Below are 21,529 nucleotides of genomic sequence, written 5' to 3'. Positions count from 1 at the left end.
GAATGATATGTGAACACTTATCAACATAATAGTTATGTGACCAAAAACAAGTTTTATGTTCAAGTCAATGAAGCTTTATCGGCAGACACGACCATAACATTGTACAACAAACAGACTAATAATAATATAACAACAAAAACAACATACATATTTGTGTCTTTGTGTAAATAATGTGTGTTGTGTGTAAGTAATTGTATATTTAAAACAGTTATTCTATTGTCCTCATATTGTAAGCATGTTAAAATGTTACAATAATGGTGATTTGTCCTTTAACTTGATTAGAAAAAGCTAAAGAATAAAAAATTCAAATTCTAAAAGCCACAGGAGTAAATCTAACGCAGGGAATGAGTTTGTTGTCCAGACAGGCATCACGTTTTTACCATGAACCTTTCCTGGTATCTGGCTGCCTATGCCTGCCTAACCATAATACAACCTGGTGCTCAGAACCTTCATAACAAAAGCATAAACCACAACTAACTAAAAATTGTTTAAACAATATTACTATTGTTTTTTATTATTATACTGAAACTATGATGTCCGACTGTCTGCATGGACAGTTATAACTTCATGGATGATAGCGTAAGCGAAAACGCGGCAAATAATCCTGCACACAGCTATACGATGCAGAAGTGGAGCAAAAAAAAGATCAAGTTAACACTCTCGCGTATGGGAAATGATTTTCTTTCCATCTTTATGAAACTGGGGCAGGACAAATTAGAATATGGGAAACGCTCCTTTGACATGGCGAGATAGGGCATTAGAGGTCTGGCTCGAACAGCAGCCTTCTAGTACAGCGCTGTTTATTTTTTCTTTTCTTAAACACATCCATCCAGAAACATTGTGATGGAAGTTTAAACCATTATTATTATATTCACGATGTCCCCGTGATCTCCTCAGTCTGTGCTTAGCTCCGACAGCTTCCGCTCATGATCTCATTTTTAACACTCACGGTCGACCAAGTGCACATTTTCATGTCATTGAATGTTTTTGGGGGGAGGGTCCAGCTCTAATGTGGCATGCTCTTTACTCCCACACGGTTTCCTGTTTAGTGAACAAAGCTATGAGGAAAATGAGACTTTATACCGGGCCGCAGGCTTGAAACGCCCCCTCCCCACCGATAACCGCCGACCGCAACAGAAACGCTGCTTCTTCTGGCGCTTGAAAAGGCAGCAAAGCCTCACTCACACAAGCGAGAGATCAGATCCACATTCACACTGACGCTTCATTACACAGCTCTCGTCTGTCTTCATCCTATGTACAGATAATTTATTTAGATGATACAGCTCTGGACAGATTTATGGGTGGGAGTGGGAGTGGGGTGTGATGTCTAATCTGTGGAGCAGAGTTTACAGGGGTTTTTTTTATTTTATTTTCCAGCATTTTCCTGCATCCGGCATCTTACTTTTAATAACCATTTGAACAAGAAAATGAATGTTTGTGTACAATCAAATGGTCAAAGTTTGTTCACCAGTTTAAACCTCGCTGAAGGGCTTGGGTTTCTCTGGCAGTCTTTTATTCATGAAGAGGGAAAAGAAGCAACACAGAACCTCTCTAAACAGTCTTGGATAAACCAGGGGCTAAGCCATATTGAGTAGTGGTCGGTCGACATTGGTTTGAGCCAGATGCCCAATATATAAAGCTGGTTTCACGTTGTTGTTTAAACTTGTGTAAAATGTAATAATTTTTTGAAAATTGCTATCTATTGTACATGATAACCTTATCCAGTAATTTGCTTTAGATGAAATTGTCATTAATCAATGAAATAGAACATTACTTGCTATAGATGAAGAAAGTGAGTGATGTTTAAGGAAGAGTGGGCTGAACTCTGTCAGAAGCAATATCATTCAACTCTATTATTCTATACATTATAACATAACATATATTTAGTGGTAGCCAGTAACGGTTTTAGTCATTATGAGTGATTAAACTGTTAACATTTAGAAAAAACAATGGATATGCAGGCTAAAATGAATAGCAGGGAGTATTAGTTTTAAATATATGATATACATATCATCTCATGTTTCGCTGAATGCCAATGACAGTTAAAGTATTATACATTTAAGAAGAAAACCACACATTTAATGGCCCCAGGTTAAAAAACGTTTGTGTTATATTGTGTTAAACTTTTATTTGTTTTGGATAAAATTAATATTAAATTTACTGCTAAAACACCAAATTAATATAATGTAAAGGACCTTCTCAGATTTAAATAAGCTTTAGGACTGCACAGTATTTTAGACTCTTTGAAAAGAGTTCAAAGTGTTTTAATATCTGAGTGTAGTTGAGATTTTTTAACAGAATTTTTGTTGTATTTCCGTCACATCCCCCCATCGAGTAGATTTTCCTGTACAAAGTGCCCGCCTGTTGAATAAGTCTGTATCTGTCTGCCTTTTAAAGCCCATTTCCTGCTGCTCCATAAGGACTCCGCTGTGAAATGAATGTTTCTTCCTCTCAGCGAGAGCACAATTTTTTTGGCGACTTTATTGAGCCTCAGCTCAACGAGTAGCCGTGGAAGCCCAAAGCAATCTTTAGAATTTTAAGGAATCTCTTTTCACTGAGCAGCCAAGCAGCACTAATACCATGAGACAGCAGCGTCTTGGCTGTCGGGCGGAGGGTGGACGGTGGAGTGTTTAGTTTTCATACAGATCAAGTACTTACAGAAGCCGCCACAGGCTGCTCCACTTTGCTCCCTCCATCTCTTTAAAAATATTTTTTTTTTATTTTCAGGGGAAGCTGAAGGGAGCCATTTTCTGTCATACAGGCTGATTGCTATCTGAGTTGTGTCCTACGGCCCCTGAACGCACCCTGTACACATGCTGATAGTAATAATGGCCCATTATACAAAGTGTAGTTTCAGCTGAATGATCTGATTAGTCGAAGAGTCACAAAGCTGACACAATATCACTGATTCCCCTGCTGCTGGTTGCTATGTCAACTGAGGTGATGATGGAGACGTGGTGATTTTCTCTTTTCTCCTGAGCTAAGTAGTACAGTGTAAATTCATTTTGCACTATCAAGACAGGAAGTCAAGAAATTGACAGTTGATATTCAAATACCAAGCCCTACTGTAGATGGATTTTTGTATATGGACTGTAGATGGATTTAGTGGCTCCAAGCTGCACTAAATTTTACACCCTCATAGATGTTAGTTCCATGATTTTTTTCATCAAGATCAATGATTTGTTCCCTTGGGAAATGGTCAAATGTTTGAAAGGCACCCTCTCTCACAATGTTAAAGTAAATGGAAAAAATATTCCTGGATTGGCTCCTTATTTGGATTCCCATCAAAATGTAATGGTGTCATCCCTGATCCAAACCGCCTCCTTCCACCAAGTTTCCAGGTAATCTTTGAAATTCTTTGTTTAATCTTGCAAACAAACAGACATATATATACACGATATATATATATCCTAAAACCAATTCTGTACTTCAGTGATAACCTGTGAAGAGAGGCCAGTACAGAAGAGATGTTGCATCTCATCTTTGTACCAGTGTGGATGAACCGGCTGTCATCGAGATAGGGCTGACTGACTGAAAAACACATTTTCCCACCACCTGCTGATGCACCTAGGACACACTGACTTCTGAGCTTTGGCAAAGTTGCCACCAGCAGTGAAAAGTAGACATAATTTGTAGGTCTAAGGTACAGACAGCCAAGGTCACGTTCCTCTAAATCTTAAACAGTATTAACCTGCTCTTGTCAATTTACACTCATAATGACTTACCCATCAATACACATGGTCGACCAGTCTAGAGTCAATCTCAGCTGTCAATCATAATATTTCACCCTGCTTTCATAGTATAAAATAAGTAATTACCACAACACCTACTGGATAAATAAGTACTTTAACTTTTTTTGAATTGTACATAGACAATTTAATTTGGTCCATGTCCCATCTGCTAACATGGAGGAGGCTATGTTTATGACCTGTACTACAGCCAACCAGGGACAATAACGGCGCTTTGTTTTATCTTTTGGGGAGCAATCATGCGTCAGCCAGAGCCTGCAAGCATTATGTTTTTATGTTGTCAATCAATCCTTCTGTTTGTGCGTCCGTCCCATTCTTGTGAACATGACATCTCAAGAGCGCCTTGAAGGAATTTCCTCAAATTTGTTACAAACATTCATTTGGATTCAAGAATGAACCGATTCGATTTTAGTGGTCAAAGGTCAAGGTCACTGAGACTCAGACAAAGCTAGTTTACATTGTGAATGCCTTGAGGGAATCCTGTCTGATTTTGCACAAACATTAACTTGGATTTATCCAAGTGTTCTTCAATTAGCCCAACATTAAGCATCGGATCGGTTGAAGTGAGAAGTGACAAACCCATTTCCTTTTGGAAAAGACCTCCATGTGTGGACATCTGGTTGTCCATTATCATCTCAAGAGAGTGTGTTACGGTCTTGAAGCAGAGTTGACATTTCTAGCACGATTTCATAAACTCTGTATTTGAATTGATGAAGGAAACTGTGTGAACACCAGGGAATCTATTACTGTCTGTACACAGAGACCTGGGACTCCCTCTCTTATGTCTTACAAAAAAAGGTGTTGTATGAACTGCAGCTCCACTTTGTTCTTTACAAAATCAACCTCAGAAAGGGACTCAGATGAGTCACGTTCTGATTTAAACTTAGAGCTGCTTCTTACGGCTGAATGTCTCTTCCCTATAATCACGCTTGGCCAGAGCCAACGCCACATGGCACCGCCTTTGTTTGCCCCTGCTGTCTGTCCTCTGTTTTCTCACCATCTTAAAGCATTAGTCACTCTCTCAGTTCTCCCTACACCTGTGTACCCAAACTCAAACCATGAATTCAGCTAAACTCTTGTGTAGCTCCGTGAAACACAGCCAGGCTCGAGGTACCCAGAGTTGATTTCTTCTGTCTCATTCTGCTAAACATCCAGGTCTCCGGAGACTAAATATATCCATACAGGGACTGGGATTCTAAAAACTAAAATATTGTCTTTAGGGTCTCATAGTGTGCTTCCTGCCGCAATGAAATTTGCAGATTTAATGATTCATATTCAATTATAATGTTTCCCCATGTACTTAGGAAGGGCTGCTGAAGATGAAGGGAGCTAAAATGAAAGCATATATACAATTAGATAAATTAAATCCTCTACTAGGAGTTTTTTACTGGTTATGAAACAGTCTTATTTTTATATTGCTGCCTTTTTTTTAATAAACTATTCTCAATGTCGGTCAACGGGACAGATTATCTACGAAGTCAGAGCAACGATTTGTGTCAGGTTGGGAAAGCCTCTGTTTAGGCGGAGGGAGAGGAAACAAGCCAGGCTACGCACTAGGCTGAAGGCTAACCCTAACAGACCACTGCTCCCAAGTCTGTTCCTCACCAACTCCACGTCTCTTACAAACAAGATGGCATGATTTCTAATCAGTGTTTAAAAGGAATGATTTAAAGAATTATATTGATGAGTCTCAGTTGGAGAGCAACATGGATCTGTTAATAGAGAAGTTTCTTGCGTGACAAAAATCTTCCTGTCTTTTACCTGGATTTATTAGACACGATGGGATGTTTTGAAATGATAGGTGATGTATGCATGTGCGGCTGAGGGATGGAGTGGCTGACTGAGGCTGCTTCATTTCCTGACATTCTTGAGTTTTATTTTTCTTTATCTTTTATTTTTCCTTCTTTTGGTAAATGTTTTGCAGATGTATTTATTTAGTCGCTTGAAGTTAATCTGATGAAAGCCCTGGGCCAAGTTCGTCAAAGTACAAATTTTTAAAAAAAGGCCACTAAATGCCAAATGGCGGGCTTCCTGTTGCGTTTTATATAATGCCCCTTGAGACTTTTTTGTGAAGATCGGTCAAAGGGAAACTTAGGGGCTGTGTTCCAGGGGGCGATGTTGAGCCATTTTGCCACTCCCATTTCAAAGTGGCCCAGAATACGTAAATCTTTACAACTTTCTAAGTTTGGTAAGTAGTTGAGCATGTTAAAGCCCTCAAAAAGCCCCTTCTTTTGTCAGAAAAATTATAATAATAATCATTTCAATTTCAATAGGCCCTCCCACCGTTTGGTGCTCGTGCCCTAATTATATTTTACATACATACACACATTCCAAATATCTTGGGGTGAAAATGAGTCTGCACCCCATTTAACATTTCATTTGACTTCAGGAGCTTTGTCTAGATAACCTGGCGATCTGTTGTTCTTCCCATTGTTTTATATTCTGTTTACAGATCACAGCACAGACAAGAAGCAAATCAAGGTTAAATTCTTATTTTTTCCAGTTATTGAATTGAGTAAAATTTCCGAACGTCTCTTCTCTGTCAGTTCCAAAGTAACATCCAGATATGTGGAAATCTTTCCGGTTTAAAGGATAATTCCAGATAATAAAATTATCTCCAGTCTTCCCAGTTCATTTCGCCGCTTTTCATGTGGACCGTAAGAAGAGCACAGGCCTCAGCAGCTCAACTAGTTAATCCACTCTGACACTGACTCCAAGTTCACGGGGGTTAACTGAGAAAATTGATTCACATGAAGCCGCAGCTTATAGATGATTCTCTTTCTGAGACATTCCTTTGCTCTCCATCCATAATGCAATTAAAGGTCATATAAATGTATATATCTATGGCTCGTATTGACTAAACCCTGCAATGTAAAAAAACAGTATAAAGGCCTCAGCGAACAGAGTGAGTCCCTCTGACAGTTCAGTGAAGCGTTCGCTGATGATGAGAGTGGGAACAGATTTCTCTCGGCTGCAGGCTCGTCGTGACGGAGAACTGACAGACTGGAAAAAAATAATGAAAATGACAAAACCTCAAAACCAAGTCCTTTGAGCAGCCTCTCAACCATTGTTACTGCACTGCCTGTAGGATTGGTGCAACATCGCCATCTGCTGATTCATTAAAGCCTGATGATGTTCATATGGACCAAGCTGAAAAATAGGAACACCTGCAACAGTGTGATGCAGTTTTGGGATAAATCTGTATGAAGCAGGTTCAGTTGCCCTCACTGTGTCAGAGAGGAGCTGATTACAGGAGATGCTGGTTTGGTTTTTTACATACATGGGGGTCCAAAATATTAGAGATTCATTTAAACTATAATTACAAGTGTAATGTGAAAGGCGTTCCTTGTTATGTCTTCATGCTCCCTTTTATGGCACAAGATAGATAGATAGATAGAGTACTTTATTCATCCCCGAAGGGAAATTAAGTTGTCATAGCAGCCGGTATATTTGAATACAATAAAATACAATACAATACAATAGAATAAAATTAAAAATATTGAGGTAGAAAGAATAAAAAACAGAAGCACAAGATAAAATACAATAAAATAGGTAGATAAGGTGCAGTGTCAAGATGATGGTAATACTGATGATATGATGGTAATGGTATTGTTAGAATACAATAAAATAGATAGATAAGGTGCATTGGCAAGATGATGGTAAAAGTACTGATGATATGATGGTAATGGTATTGTTAGACAGTATATAAGAATAGTACAGTATATATAGTATATAATATAACATAATATATATTTATATATGATAGTAATTATACCAATATAAAAGCAGTATATGGTAATAATGGCAGCACAGTATATATAATAGTAATGGTGGTATAATAATAGTATTTATAACATGTACACATGTATAAATATGTGTATATAGACTTACGTAAACAAGAATATACAGAGAGTATGATATGATATATAGTAGAAGTATGAATATGAATATAAGTATTTGACTATACAATAGGTAATATAATATACTAAGAGTCTAAGAATATGTAGACAGAGTGTGCAAAAGACAATGTTATTGTATAAAGTGATATATAATATCAATATGGTGTATATGAACACATATCACATATGATGTGAAGTAAAAATGTACGATGCTGTCACAATTTTCATCCCATGGCATGTAATGCCGCAGAATATACTGATTGGTATTTTCATCCATCTGTAATAATTTTTTGAAATCCAAATATGTCATGAAACTTCCTAATGACTTGATGAAGACATATTGTGTTTTTTTCAGTTTTTCTTTCCTCTAGTGTGTTATGTAGGTTATTCATACGTAAAATTTCTGCAAAGTCAAATAGCCCAAAGTCTACAGTACAGGGAGACCCCGACCCCACACAAACTACTGCTCCTGAAGCACCACATTTAGCTCTGTGGAGTTGGTTGAGAACAATTAGAATATTTGACCTGCCTTCAGTAACTTATTATGATGCCAGGTATTTGCTGGATGTGATTTCTCATTATTGCAGTCTCGTACCAGTACAAATAACTGATTTCAACTAATTTTGTTTGTATTCTCACTCAACATTTAGTTGAATTAACTGTCTGATTAATAATAGTTAATAACTTGCATAAATCATCACAAAGATTGTTTTTGTTTTAGTTTCTATCTGATTGATAATCCCTGTGTATCATGGAGACAGTAGATTTTGACACAAGATGCATTCCCATGATTTCCTCTTTCCCTGAGACAAATACGCAAATATTAATTTCTATAAATGATTTAACATTCTCATTATAAACTGGATAATTACATCATACATTTACAAAGCAGATCAAAAACTGCAAATGCATTTAATTGAAAAATGTTCTTGTTGACTTTTATTGTCGAGGCAGACAAACTGTGGTTTAAAGGATCTGTTCACAATACAAATGCATTTTGCATTTTTAATGAATGTACGCATGTTTATTTAATTTAGATTCACTTTTGTCATTTGAGGCCATCACTACACTGCTGCATCATTATTACTTACCTCACATTAGCTGTGCAAATACAAACTACAATGCAACAAGCTCTTAACACCTGCAGACCGATCCAGCTCACTTCACAAGAATCCAACTTCAGTTGCTTCAGTCGGAGGAAAGGTCATCTCATTTCCTTTCACTTTGCATCTTCTCCTCACAGCTCCTCCTTTCACCTTACGTGGGATGAATAAGACAAAAGGATACGACCTGAGTGAGAGAAGAAGAAGCAGTCGAGACAAATGAGAAACACAACATTTTGGGGTTGTTTGGACAGTTTGCTTTCTCTCCGCAAAATGTTAACAAAAAAATCTATTTGTCAAACGTCCTCCAACTTCATGAAAGTTTAATAGAAAATTAATGGTTTTCCTCCATTTGAGCAGGTGCTCCATTAAACGCAGGGTTAGAGGTTCGACCTGCGGTTAATGTGGGACACATCGGGATCAGTGAGCGAGACACTGAGCCACAAATTGTTGCTGATGGCTACTGGCAGCTCACAGGGCAGCTGTGCTGAATGAGAGACAATTTGGGAAGCGCTTTGTAAACCTGGGTTGAACCACTCTTTGAAATAATACTCCATTATGTCATAATGCACATTCAATTTAATTTAACTTGATTTTTTAGGCACTAAAATTATATTTTTCAGAACGAACCTTGAACTCTCTGATTGATTTTCCATTAATTTCTTAACTTTTTGGTAGATTTAATTTGTGTCTTTAACTTTATTGTTTGTCCCACCAGCCCGGAGACTTTCTGAGGATCTACAACCTGCGAGCCATTTCAGGGTCCAGTAAGGTACCTGGCCTCACCAGCAGCCAATCAGAGGAGGTGGATCACCTGGCTTTTCATCTGCACGGTGGGACGGCGTACGGAAGGGGGATTCGGGTCCTTCCAGAAAACAGCAGTGACGTGCAGGAGCTGAAAAGGTACAACAGGGACATACAGTATATTACTGAGGCTAAAAATCAAGTCATTGTAGAAAACGACTTCATCTGGCTGTTGGTGCAGACAAGGCGTGTGCAAGTTGACACATTTTGGCAGAATGCATTATCAGTGAATATTACAGAAAAGATTTGTTTCACTATAATATAAAAAAAGTGTATTTTACTGGTCCCAAATTTCAAACTTGAATCGAAAAGAATTTTTTTGTTTTTGAAGATTTTAGATTTGTTTTCAAATATAATAAAATAATACATTTTGAATGGTGGTATTTTAATGTAAACGTACCAAAGTATTTGACTTAGTTTACTGGAATGTGAGTGGTGCTCCCATTACATGAGATAATTTTTTTATCCTTCCCAATGTATGTGTAGAACCCTTGAGGCGTTCTCAAGCGACGCCGCCGAAGATGTTCTGAGCGACTCGGAATTGATGGAAATCTGGAGCACTCCGCCAGAGTCTCTAAATTTGACAGAGCACTCTGTAGGTACAGACAGTTTTCCTCATCTTCTCTCTCTCTCTAGTCGTTTTTAGACATGACCTGCGAATAAAGTCTTGAGAATTGGGTCCGGACTTTATCCACTGTTTGATTGTCTCACATGCACAATGCAGTGCACAAAGAAGTTCTCTGCAAAGAAGCGTACAGAACAGCAACAAATCCTCTGCTTCATTCAGGCGAAAGGTTTCGCAGCCAGTTGCAGCAGGCAGAGGCAGGAAGTAACATATTGATTCTTCTGCTGAGATCACTTAGTCATTCTCTTGACATCTTGGTCGGTGTCTTCTACGAGTGTGGCTCCGCTTTTTCACCGGGAGATAATTGTTTTTTTTCTTGTTTTTGTGTTCTCACATCAGATTTTCTCAACTTTCCGCAGACTTTTTACTATGGGACCAGGTGGAGAAAGTCTGCAGACAATCTGGAGGCCCTGATCCGGACAATAGCGTTCATATATGCACCACCTTCAGAGAAAGTTCAGAGAATCTGCTCCACTGCTGAACTCTATTACAATAGCACTGTGCAATTAGCCCAAAGCACCAGTGTAGTTGTACCACTTCTCAGAGCTGCCACTATGGCTGATGAAAAGTCTAGTTTTCTACAATGACTCTCTTTCACAGTGGCTTCTTACAGATGACTGGAAGAAAAACTTAAATATTTTGACTGCCTCACGAAAATAACAACATGAAAGAATGAGTGTAGTGGCTGCTCAAAAGGCATCTTTGCCAGCAGCCAGAAAACAGCCTGATGTGCAGGAGCTGACGAGTTAAAACAGGAGACAAGAGACAACCAGTCTCTCTGCTGAAGAAAGGATGGATGGAGTGATGGGTGGAATATAAGATGGATGTACTGAATCAGCAGGGAGCTGCCTCCATTAGATGCGTGACCTGAAGGTTTCCAAGTACAAATAGCTGTAGCTTTAAAAACTACTCTTCTTTTAAAAAGCTCTGTCTCCAGACCTGCAGGCCACATGTCTGTTGTTGTTGTGTAACTCTGAGAAGACAAAATATCTGTGACACAGTTTCTTACGGCGCAGTGTACAAATGTTCTTTTTTAAAACCTACTTAAAATCTAAGATACCAGAGTCGTTATGTGAAGAAGAAAAAAAGATTTGAATGAATGAAATCAAACTGTCGTATTGTTGTTGTTATCTTGAAAATTCAAGATTCTTTCTCACATCTCAGATTCAAAGAGATCTTATTTCAGAATAATGTATTTACTTACATATTCTCAGATTTTTGGTTTGGCATTTTGCTTTGATATATGTTTGCCTTCATCTGCTTTGAATATTACATCCTCGTTGTAAAATATTATTTTAACAAGGAAGAAGATGCACCTACTTTTTACTTTCAGAGTTAAACAGCAGAGCCAGTTGTCCCTGTTTTAAGCCTTCCTATATGAAGATCGGGTGATAAAAAATGTCCCTCAGCAGTAGCAACTCAGTAGTAAACAGTGTGTTTATTATTCCTTATTGATTTGTATATTTGTGTGTCTGGTTCAGTCCTTAATGGTTTCTGTTTGTGTTTTCAGATGGTGAAAGAGCAGAGTGCAGCACAGGTAAGAAACCACAATGCAGACACTCAACATGTCTTACACAACAAATGGAAAATGTATGAGAAGCTTTTGAGGATTAGTGGTTTGTTTATATCTAATCTGATTAAGTGTCACTTATTGTCCTTTTCTTTCAGGTAGGAATATATTTAAAGTGCCGACCACCTCTGCAGACTCATTAATAGCCTGTGTAGATCAATGCACTGATAGTAAACTGCGCTTGTAACATTTTATCTGTTTGCATAAGAGCTTATAGATTTGAGGGACTTTAATGATGCGTGACAAATTCAATATTCTTAACATCCAATAGCAGAGCATAAATATGGAGGGAAGAAGCCAAATCTTGTATGCAGCACTCTCTAAAAGTATAATCTTAAACTCCAGACAACACAGGGAAGGAAAATACATGGTGGAACAATTAAAAATGACACAAGAATTAAACAATACTCAACGCAGTAATATTTGATTCCACATGGGTCATTACCTGAGAGCATTGTGTTAAACAATCAGCACATTGTTGAAGTCCATTTGCCTATGTACAGCAATGTGCAACTCCTGGAGATCAGGAATACTACAGTGCAGAGGAGCATTACTGACAGAGCCGGTAAACACTGTACATATATTTGTTTTACAGTCCGAATTTGAACATATTGAAAAATGAACACTGGAACAGGTTATATGCAGGGTCTTGGAAAGTATTTAAAGTTGATATATCAATTTAGGGAAAATCAAGACCCTTAAAATGTATTAAAAAGCCTGAATCTTTTTCAAATTCAAGACTCTTTAGATGTGTAGCCGATGGTTTTTCCCTCTTATACTGTCAGGCCTCAGACGAAAAAGGACACGAGAGATGGTTATTGAATCGGGAAATCACACCTGTTTATTTTCATTCACATTTCAAAACTTCTCTCTCGACAACACCCCTTTCCGTTAGAAGCCCCCTTCAAAACAAGAGTCCCAACCAACACCCTGCTGATAACAGGAACTACACATCAACTTTCCACAATAAAGCCACTAAATAAAATAGCTTACAGATGTGTTGTTTTTTCGATGTGAATGGCATATTTGTCAAAAGTTGTTAATGGTTTATGTGAATTCACTTATTGTAGTCCTCACAATAGCACAACAAAAAAATACCTGGCGTTCAAGCGGGGACGGACCTCGAGCGGCGGCAACGTCTGTCTCAGAGCGCGAGACCGCAGGGCGAATACCGCTTGTCGTTGTTGAATCATCCATGTAGAGGATGGCTAGCTGCAAATAGTGCGCTATTAATTATGTTTATGGCTGCGAAGGAATAGGCAATGGGGAAGTGTAAATTCGCCGGGTACGACAGCTGAAGCTAGTAACGTTACTGCTAGCGTTGCTAATATTAACTCAGTTGCCGCCGCTTCAACTTCTACAGACCTCAGAGTGACGCTGAGAACCACACCAATGCTGTGTGTGTATTATTTAAAGTATTATAAAATACCTATTGCAGAGTTGACTGAACCATTTACTGCTCAGTGAAGTGCGGTCAAGCCAGCCGACACTCGCGCCTCTGTGGTCAAATCAGCCGACACAGAAATTCTACTGGGCGCATATACTGACATTTATGGTAAACGCATCCAAAGCGTTTTTTCAAAATAAACTGTTGACATGGAGCATGTACAAAATGCATAATTGAAAATGAAATGGATTGGATGATATTCACAAGGAGTGTATATTGTCTCCACGTCATTTTTATGAATAGAATTTTGACTATTAATTACAAGATGAAAGTCACACATTTTTAGCTTCAAGTAGCTAATTTCTGGATATTTCAATGTACTGTAAAAACCCTTACCTACATACTGAATATTAAACATATTTACTGTATAGATTTGGAGATTTTTCAAAGTAAAGTCCAACATTTCAACTGTGGACTAAATTATTTCTGGATATTTAAAAGTTCTATAAAAACACTTTGCTCAATAAGTTCAGAGTGAGACTGATATGCCTGTGTTCAGGACCTCTCTGACTACCTACATACTGAAGATTAAACATTTTTACTGTATAGATTTGGAGATTTTTCAAAGTAAAGTCCAACATTTCAACTGTGGACTAAATTATTTCTGGATATTTAAAAGTTCTATAAAAACACTTTGCTCAATAAGTTCAGAGTGAGACTGATATGCCTGTGTTCAGGACCTCTCTGACTACCTACATACTGAATATTAAACATTTTAACTGTACAGATTAAGAGATTTTTCAAAGTAAAGTCCAACATTTTCACTGTGGAATATATCATTTCTGGATATTTAAAAGTTCTATAAAAACACTTTGCTCAATAAGTTCAGAGAGAGACGGATATGCCTGTGTTCAGGACCTCTCTGACTACCTACATACTGAAGATCAAACATTTTTATAGTATAAATTAAGAGATTTTCCAAAGTAAAGTCCAACATTGTGCATCAAATCTAACTGATTTGATTGTACACATGTTGCACTTTACCTTGAAAAATCTCCAAATTTATACAGTAAAAATGTAAATGTGGATTTCCAAAGTAGAAATTTAGACATTTTAACAAACATGTCACCTTTAAGAATTATTTAACTTATTTTTATACTACCTAAACATTAACTTCACTCAGTCAAACTGAAACCAACATTTTAGACAACATTGTGGTTTCTTCTAACAGTAGTTTTAAAGATGTGTGAGCTTTTACTGTTAATTGTGTATTTTTACATCAGTGCATCATCTAAACCATTTCCCTAAATTAGTTGTATGGTAAATTATAATTTAAGCCTCGAACATGTTTGTTTTTAGATTGGAACATGGGCAGTCGGTACAGGCTGTGTTTCCCAGGTGTATCTTTCCACATGGCATCAAAAATGTCTGTTTGTGTCTATATGTCTATTAACTGGATGATTTGTTGTGTCCTTGCCAGAGAGAAGCTGCAGTCACGACTTGCAGCCAGTGACGCTGTCCGAGCTGAAGCGATCTGAACCGGGTCAAATTCACCACGTCACTGTCCAGCTGAGATCCTACCAGCCGCACAGACTCCACCAGGCTCTGAAACTCTACTGCAGCAAGTGCACATCTATGTACGCAACAGCACACACACAGACACACACACAGAGCCACTGAGTATCACAGAATCAGTTAATTGTTTCCTGTGCACATGCTGCCAATTAAAAGGTCTTTTTCCCTGATCCACTGGTACAGCTCTGCTCAGTTAGATGAAAAAGTCACATTCATTTTAATATATAGTAAAAACATGTAGACATTTGTAGCAGCCAGTGATTATGTTTCCGAAAGGATTGAGGTTTATCGAACTTTCGAATATATACAAACCTTTTAACCATTCTAGTCTGTTGGCAGAACAACACTTTTCAGTTACAAAGTAAACATACAGATTCAACTGTGGCACCAAAGAAGATTTTTTTTTATTAAATCTGTTCTCATTTACTTTTCCTTCTTTGTATCTCTCATATATTTGCGTGTAGAGCAGCAAAAATGTCTGAGTCATTGAGGATTGCTACACTTTTATATACATCAGATTTCCCTCTGATTCTACACTCTGCTCTCAGGCTGGACGTCCCAGATGATGAACTGGTAGCTGGTGTCTTTTCGAAGGCTTCCAGGGACCCTGGATCCTGGAGTCCCCCGCCGTGCTTGCTCTCTGGGAAGGTTGACGTCCCCGCAGACTCTGCAGAATCTCAGAAGCGAGATCTGAGTGTCCACCTGTCCACCCAGCTCATGTCTGAGGGCAAAACAGAAGAGCTCATCTTTCTCAGGGGTATTTTAAATCGTTAATTATTTTTATTTGCCTTGATCAGGTGTTTTTTAAGTAACAGTTCTGCATATAAAACATTTGAATCATTAATCAGATGAAAGAAAATGGTCTATTTTCTGTGCTGCCATCAAACTCACAAAAACACATAAGACGGTCAGGTTTTTATCCCATAGCAAGCACCTGGTGACAGACGTGGTGTTTTGCAGGTTCGACTCTGGAGGAAACATGTCGACTGGCAGCCGGCTACAAGAACATCATCCCCGTGAGGCCGTCAGGCGGTCACCTGGCTCTGCTGGACATGTCTGCACCTTTCCTGTTCAGGGGAAGAAAGAGATACTACGGGTCAGAGACGAGCTTCAATGACATTTGTTCTATTTGGTTGCCACTGCTAAACAAATCATTAACAAAGGAGATACTTCAGCCATCTTTTTTTTTTCTTGTTGAAGATGACTGACTTTTATATATATTTAATAAGTTAAAAACTCCATTAAAGATACATATGTGGTATAAAGATTGTTGATAGGATCCCTTCAAAAATTATTTTTGTTGATTTAGAATCCCCATCAAATGCATTTAAATGAAAGCAACAAGCCACTTTTGAAAATGTAAGAGGTAGAAAGTGCTGATATTTGTGTTAAAAACTGTAGGGAATAGAAGGAAAAGTTCATCAGAAAAACAAATACCCAAGTAAAGTATTTGTACGTTGCTACTTCCCCCTCTGCTCAGCATATTATGAACCTCTGTTATCTTGGCTTACCTGCAGAACCTGTGCATGACTCACTGTTGAAGGGATTGTTGTCTCTGATCACACTGACTGCAGTAACCTTCATGCTTACTACTGACCTCAAGATCTGTGTAGTCAGTAAAAATGATCTGTGAGTAATTGTGTGGCAGAAACACAGAAAGTAGTTTTGACCAAGGTAAATAAACGACTCTGGGGGCTGAACAACGCACATGGAGATTTAAGTTCATGATGCACGTGCATTTGTGTCCATGTCTAAATCCATTTAGTTAGCTTCACTGTGGGAAAAAAAGGTCACTGACACAGTTGCATGGTTCCGAGCGGTTGTATTTTGTCTCCTGGTCCCTTTGGCATCTTGTTGGATTGTTGTTATAATGGTGGATTAAGAAAAGGAGTTAAACAAACGCTTCTTTGCCGACAGAGAAGTGCATCACTCAGTGCACAAGCACATCGTCTTACTAACAAGCAGAGAGAACACTCATTTTACACCTGCCAGCATAGGTGTTATTTAGTCTGTTAATAATGAGCCTTAAATTAAGTGGAATACTGAGCTACTGACTTCACTTTCCACTGACTCAAAACAGCAAATTTTCCACCATGTGGAAGTACAAACATGGATGCTGTAAACAATATTGATTGCATTTATGTATTAAGAGTGTTTTAACAACATCTTAACAATGTATGACTGTTATATAAAGAAGTCTTCATTGGCTAAAAGGTTTTGTGTGTGGGGTTGTTAGAATTGGACGTGCAGTTTGCAATGACAGAAGTGTAACATTTGACAAGTCCAAATTACAGGCTACTATTTAAATATGATTGTAAAATAATGTTTTCTGGTTCAAAAGAAATGAGTACACTGCAACTAATGTAAGAAATATTTTCACTGCCTTTCCGATTTGTTGTTCCAACTTGAGATGGTATTTTTGTGAATTTCCCTTTCCCGATTAACCCGACCAAAACTAACAAAGACACTTAATTCTTCTCTGGAGAGACAGACAAGAACTGTCTCACCACCAGTAACTCATCGTTGTTGTTGAGCAGCTTTCAGGTCACAGATTCCTCCCAGTCCTCGTGAAATTTTCTGAGCACATGGTGACTTCTCTTCCATGTTCACAAGTAGACATTGAAAGTGTATTCTTGACCTTGGAGAAAGCAGTTTATGGAAACAGCTTCATCACAAAGAGAAGATCTCTTACGTATGATGCAGCAAACTGAGCGGCAGGGTCTTTGTTCAATCGGTTGGGATGTTGTTAAGATAAAGTTTGTTCTAAAGCCAAAGTAGAGTTTCTATTGTGAACAAGAGACGATGCAGAGGCCTGAGAGGTTTCCAGCTCATTCTTCATTAGTTCCTGTCTGTGTTTCAGGTGTGAGCGGTGCTCGAGGGCGACAGTGAAGGATCCGTTTGCTGAAGGAGTCGAGGCCATCGATGAGAAGATCGTCGCAGAAGGTGAGACAGAGTTTGGTTACAATCTCTGGACACACAGGAAGTAGACCTCACTCAGTCGCACCAGTGTTGTGTTTTCAGTTTGTTCTTTCTTCCCTAAAGGAAGAAAGAAATTGAATTATTGCAACTTTAACGAAAGAAAACGTCATGTTCAAATGATACTTTTCAAAAATACAACAAATTGAAACCAACAGTTTTCTTAAATGAAGCTGATGTAAAATCCAATCTCTGGTTGCAGCTATTTTATTTGAAAGATTTTCAGCCCTTCTGTTTTATATTATCATAAACTGAATATCTTTAGGTTTTGGTCTGGACAAACAAAACAGGTCATTTAAAGATGTCCCCTTAGACTGATGGTAAATTGTGTTTAATAATAATGAGTAACTATGCTTGTTAAGTGCAGCCCTAAGACATTATCATTCTGCAACTGACACAGTCACAGCTCATATCTGCAGTAACCACAAGATTAATGTGTGTGACCCTTTCTTCACCCTCACTCTGAGTTTTATATTTGTGTCATTTTACTTTTTTCCCTGATTCAGCAGGTTGTAAAAGTTCTCAAAGGCTCCTGGCTGATCTCAGGTCTGTTGGAGCTGCAGCTCTCTCTCTGAAATAAATCACACCGTGTTAATGTCTCTGCTCTGCAGCTCTTGGTGTCCAGCTGCTCCAGTACGTCCTGCTGATGAAGCTCAAGCTGCAAGACGCCACTGACACGCTGGAGGTCTTCCTGTGGAGAGACGCTGTGAGTTTCAGATCACATTAAACATCCTGCACGCTCTGACTCACCTCACAAGAAGAAGGGAGAAGCTTTTCCTAGCTCCTCTCTCTGAACTTATACTAAAATGTGTCACATAAGCATTTTTAGTACAGTTCGTGTTCATATAACTTCTGTAATATGTCGTCTGCTGTGTTCTAAAATTAAGGGAAGGTTCACAGAACAGCAGATGAAACAAAAGAAGAAGAAAAGTTATGTAATGATGAGTTACGGCTGTGTTGGCACCAGCCATCCGGTCTGACTGAAGTCACAGGTTATATTCAAATAACGTCAGGAATTCAGAGAAAAGAAACCAGTCTTCATCATTAAACTCTCAGAAACAGAAAAAAAAGTCTCTAATTAAAGAAAAGAATCAGAAACGTTTGGATCAGAGAGGACATAACGGGCCATTTCTATAAAGAACAGTTTGTTGTGGGACTTGTGACAGCATTAACAGCATGTTTAATGCTGCTTCAGTCCATTTCTTTATTACACTTCTGACACTGATGGAAAAGTCCAGACTTCAACCATCCAAACTGGAAAAACGTTTGTTATTCCTACACGCCAGCATCAGCCATTGGCCAGAGGCATTCTGTTTTCATGTTTCACTTAGACTACAGGTGGACCTGAATATAATTTAGGGGTCAAAGGTCATTGTGACCACACAAAGCCCAGTTTTTGCCTTGTGAGTACGATGTCACGATGTGAGGTTCTCGTCAGGACACGTGCTGCAGCATTTTGGACAAGCTGCAGAGTCTTAACGACTTACTGCTGGAGCCTGATAATAATGAATTACAGTAGTCCAGTCTCGATGTAACAAAGGCGTGGACTAGTTTTTCTGCATCTTTTTGCGAAAGGACATGTCTGATTTTTGAGATATTACGCAAGTGGAAAAAGGAGGTCCTAGAAATTTGTTTTGAGTGACTATTAAAGGACAAAACAGGATCGAAGATCACTCCCAAGTTCCTGACTGTTTCATTGGAAGCAAGGGCAATGTCGTCTAGTGCAGCTATATCATTAACACTAAGGTGTTTAGGGCCAAGTATTATAACCTCCGTTTTATCTGAGTTTAATAAGAGAAAATTGCAGGTCATCCAGGTTTTTATGTCCTTGAGACATGCTCGAAGTTTAGTTAATTGATTACTTTGTTCAGGTTTTATTGACAAATATAACTGGGTTTCATCCGCATAGCAGTGAAAATTTACCGAGTGTGTCCTAATAATGTTTCCTAGTGGAAGCATATATAATGAGAATAAAATCGGGCCGAGCACAGTGCCCTGTAGAACACCATGGTTAACTTTGGTGCGCACAGATGACTCATCATTAATTTGTACAAATTGGAAGCGATCAGAAAAATAAGATTTAAACCAGTTTAGGGCAGTTCCATTAATGTTAATTAACTGTTTTAGTCTCTGTAATAAAATTTGATGGTCAATTGTGTCGAATGCTGCACTGTACTAACAGAACGAGGACAGACACAAGTCCCTGATCTGAAGCTATTAGAAGGTCATTAGTAAGATCGGCTTAGGGGGAATGTCTTCAAATTTGGAACAAATGTTCACTTGGACCCAAAGATGAAGTAATTACATTTCAGTGGTCAGAGGTCAAGACCTTATATGAATCTGGGGGTGGGACACTGTAAATGCACTGGTTGGCGGAGGCATACAACCTTAGTGCGGTAATTCTAGTTTACTCTGATGTCATGTTTATGAATGAACACTGCATGGGTCAGAACTGTTTCCTTATATGGTATTAATTGTATTAATTTAATATCCTTGTGCACTCTCCCTCAAATACATTGAGGTAGCATCCATCATGTTTATGCACATCTTTTACACATATTTCTAAGATAGTAGCATATCTTGAATCTGATGAGTCATATTCCTATGAACTCACCATACGAACAAATAAAGAGCCACTGATTTTCAAGGTAAAACATTCACAAACGATAATGTGTGCTAATGGTCTGACTGGTTCACTTTTGTTCTATTCTCTCATGTCTATTATTAGGAGTTGTTCTTCGAAGTGAAAGCGGAGGAAGCAGCAGCCAATCAGGAGGCTCAGAAAAGCATCCATCAAACCATGGATGCCCTTTGTCCACCAGGGGGCACTGAAGGTACATCTGTCAAATTAAGGTGTAAAACTTAAGTGCAACAGCAGCTTCACACAGAGTTGTAACATCCAGTTACTTGTTACGCATAATGTCTGTGGGCTAAAGAATAAATATTCTGAAAACAACAATAAACATAGAAATAAGAAGAAACCAGAATGAACAGCAGCAGTTTTTAATTTCTTCTACGATTTCAGCTGAAGTGAATAACAATGATAATTTATTGCACAAGTTACTGAGTGCTTAAAAAATTAAAATAAATCCTCAAGTAAAACAAGACAAAACATGTGATAGAAAAGTATGACCACCTAGAGTTAGGTAAAATCAGGAAACACAGCGCAATAAAAGTAAGTTTTAAGTTTTGATTTAAAGAAGCTACTGACTCTTGGGTACTGTGTTCCAGAACCTCAGATCTGAATCTCTCACAGTTATAACGCAGAGTCTAGCTGGAAAGTGTTTTTGTGTTTGTGTTTTTTGCAGATGTTAGTGTTGAGTGCTGTGGGTGACCTTGTGTTTGTGTGTCATCAGATGGGCGTCCTTGGCTCAATTTGTGTCTGACAGCGTATCAAGCAACGGATGACGAGGGACAGAACCAAACCTGCTACCAGATCTGCAACACCTCCGTCATCAGACCCTCCTCCTCCACATGGTCTGAACCTGACCCCGCCTGAGCCCCAGCAGGTCGGAGGTCACCGTCAAACCAGCAAGAACAGTTTTTTTTTATAATTTTGTATTATTTATATATTGTCAAGAGATAATAAATGTAAATACTGCTGACTGACATGTGAGGGTACTTTTACTGATTTTTTCAAAATAAAAGACTACATTGTGACTTTAAGTGTTGAAATGTATATGGACGCAAACAAATAGCCAGTGAATTCTGTTTGGCACACATTCAGGTTGCAATTCTCAATATCAGTACAGGTATTAGAATCAACAGCTGTTAATTTACCGCTCTTTCTTACTCTGCAAGTTTCGCCTCCTGTGGCTCCTCAATCATTAGAGGGTATTTG

The 21,529-nt window shown here is 38.4% G+C and overlaps 1 protein-coding gene across 1 annotated transcript in view; it reads left to right on the top strand.

The window, feature by feature from the left end:
- Nucleotides 1-21,300, top strand: part of pot1 (protection of telomeres 1 homolog) — a 68,096-nt gene extending 46,796 nt beyond the window's left edge. Inside the window, exons 12-21 of the mRNA XM_061076963.1 lie at nucleotides 9,470-9,654; nucleotides 10,042-10,154; nucleotides 11,691-11,717; nucleotides 14,618-14,774; nucleotides 15,261-15,469; nucleotides 15,673-15,808; nucleotides 17,573-17,655; nucleotides 18,300-18,394; nucleotides 20,417-20,522; nucleotides 21,045-21,300. Of these exons, the coding sequence (XP_060932946.1) occupies nucleotides 9,470-9,654; nucleotides 10,042-10,154; nucleotides 11,691-11,717; nucleotides 14,618-14,774; nucleotides 15,261-15,469; nucleotides 15,673-15,808; nucleotides 17,573-17,655; nucleotides 18,300-18,394; nucleotides 20,417-20,522; nucleotides 21,045-21,187 (1,254 nt within the window). The 3' untranslated portion in view covers nucleotides 21,188-21,300. The remainder of the gene's footprint in view (nucleotides 1-9,469; nucleotides 9,655-10,041; nucleotides 10,155-11,690; nucleotides 11,718-14,617; nucleotides 14,775-15,260; nucleotides 15,470-15,672; nucleotides 15,809-17,572; nucleotides 17,656-18,299; nucleotides 18,395-20,416; nucleotides 20,523-21,044) is intronic.
- The last annotated feature ends 229 nt before the right edge of the window (nucleotides 21,301-21,529 follow it).

This window comes from Limanda limanda, chromosome 8 (genome assembly GCF_963576545.1).
Source record: "Limanda limanda chromosome 8, fLimLim1.1, whole genome shotgun sequence".
NCBI classification, from domain to species: Eukaryota; Metazoa; Chordata; class Actinopteri; order Pleuronectiformes; family Pleuronectidae; genus Limanda; species Limanda limanda.
Note: the sequence above shows the minus strand (reverse complement) of the source record. Positions and strands in the feature narration are given on the sequence as shown.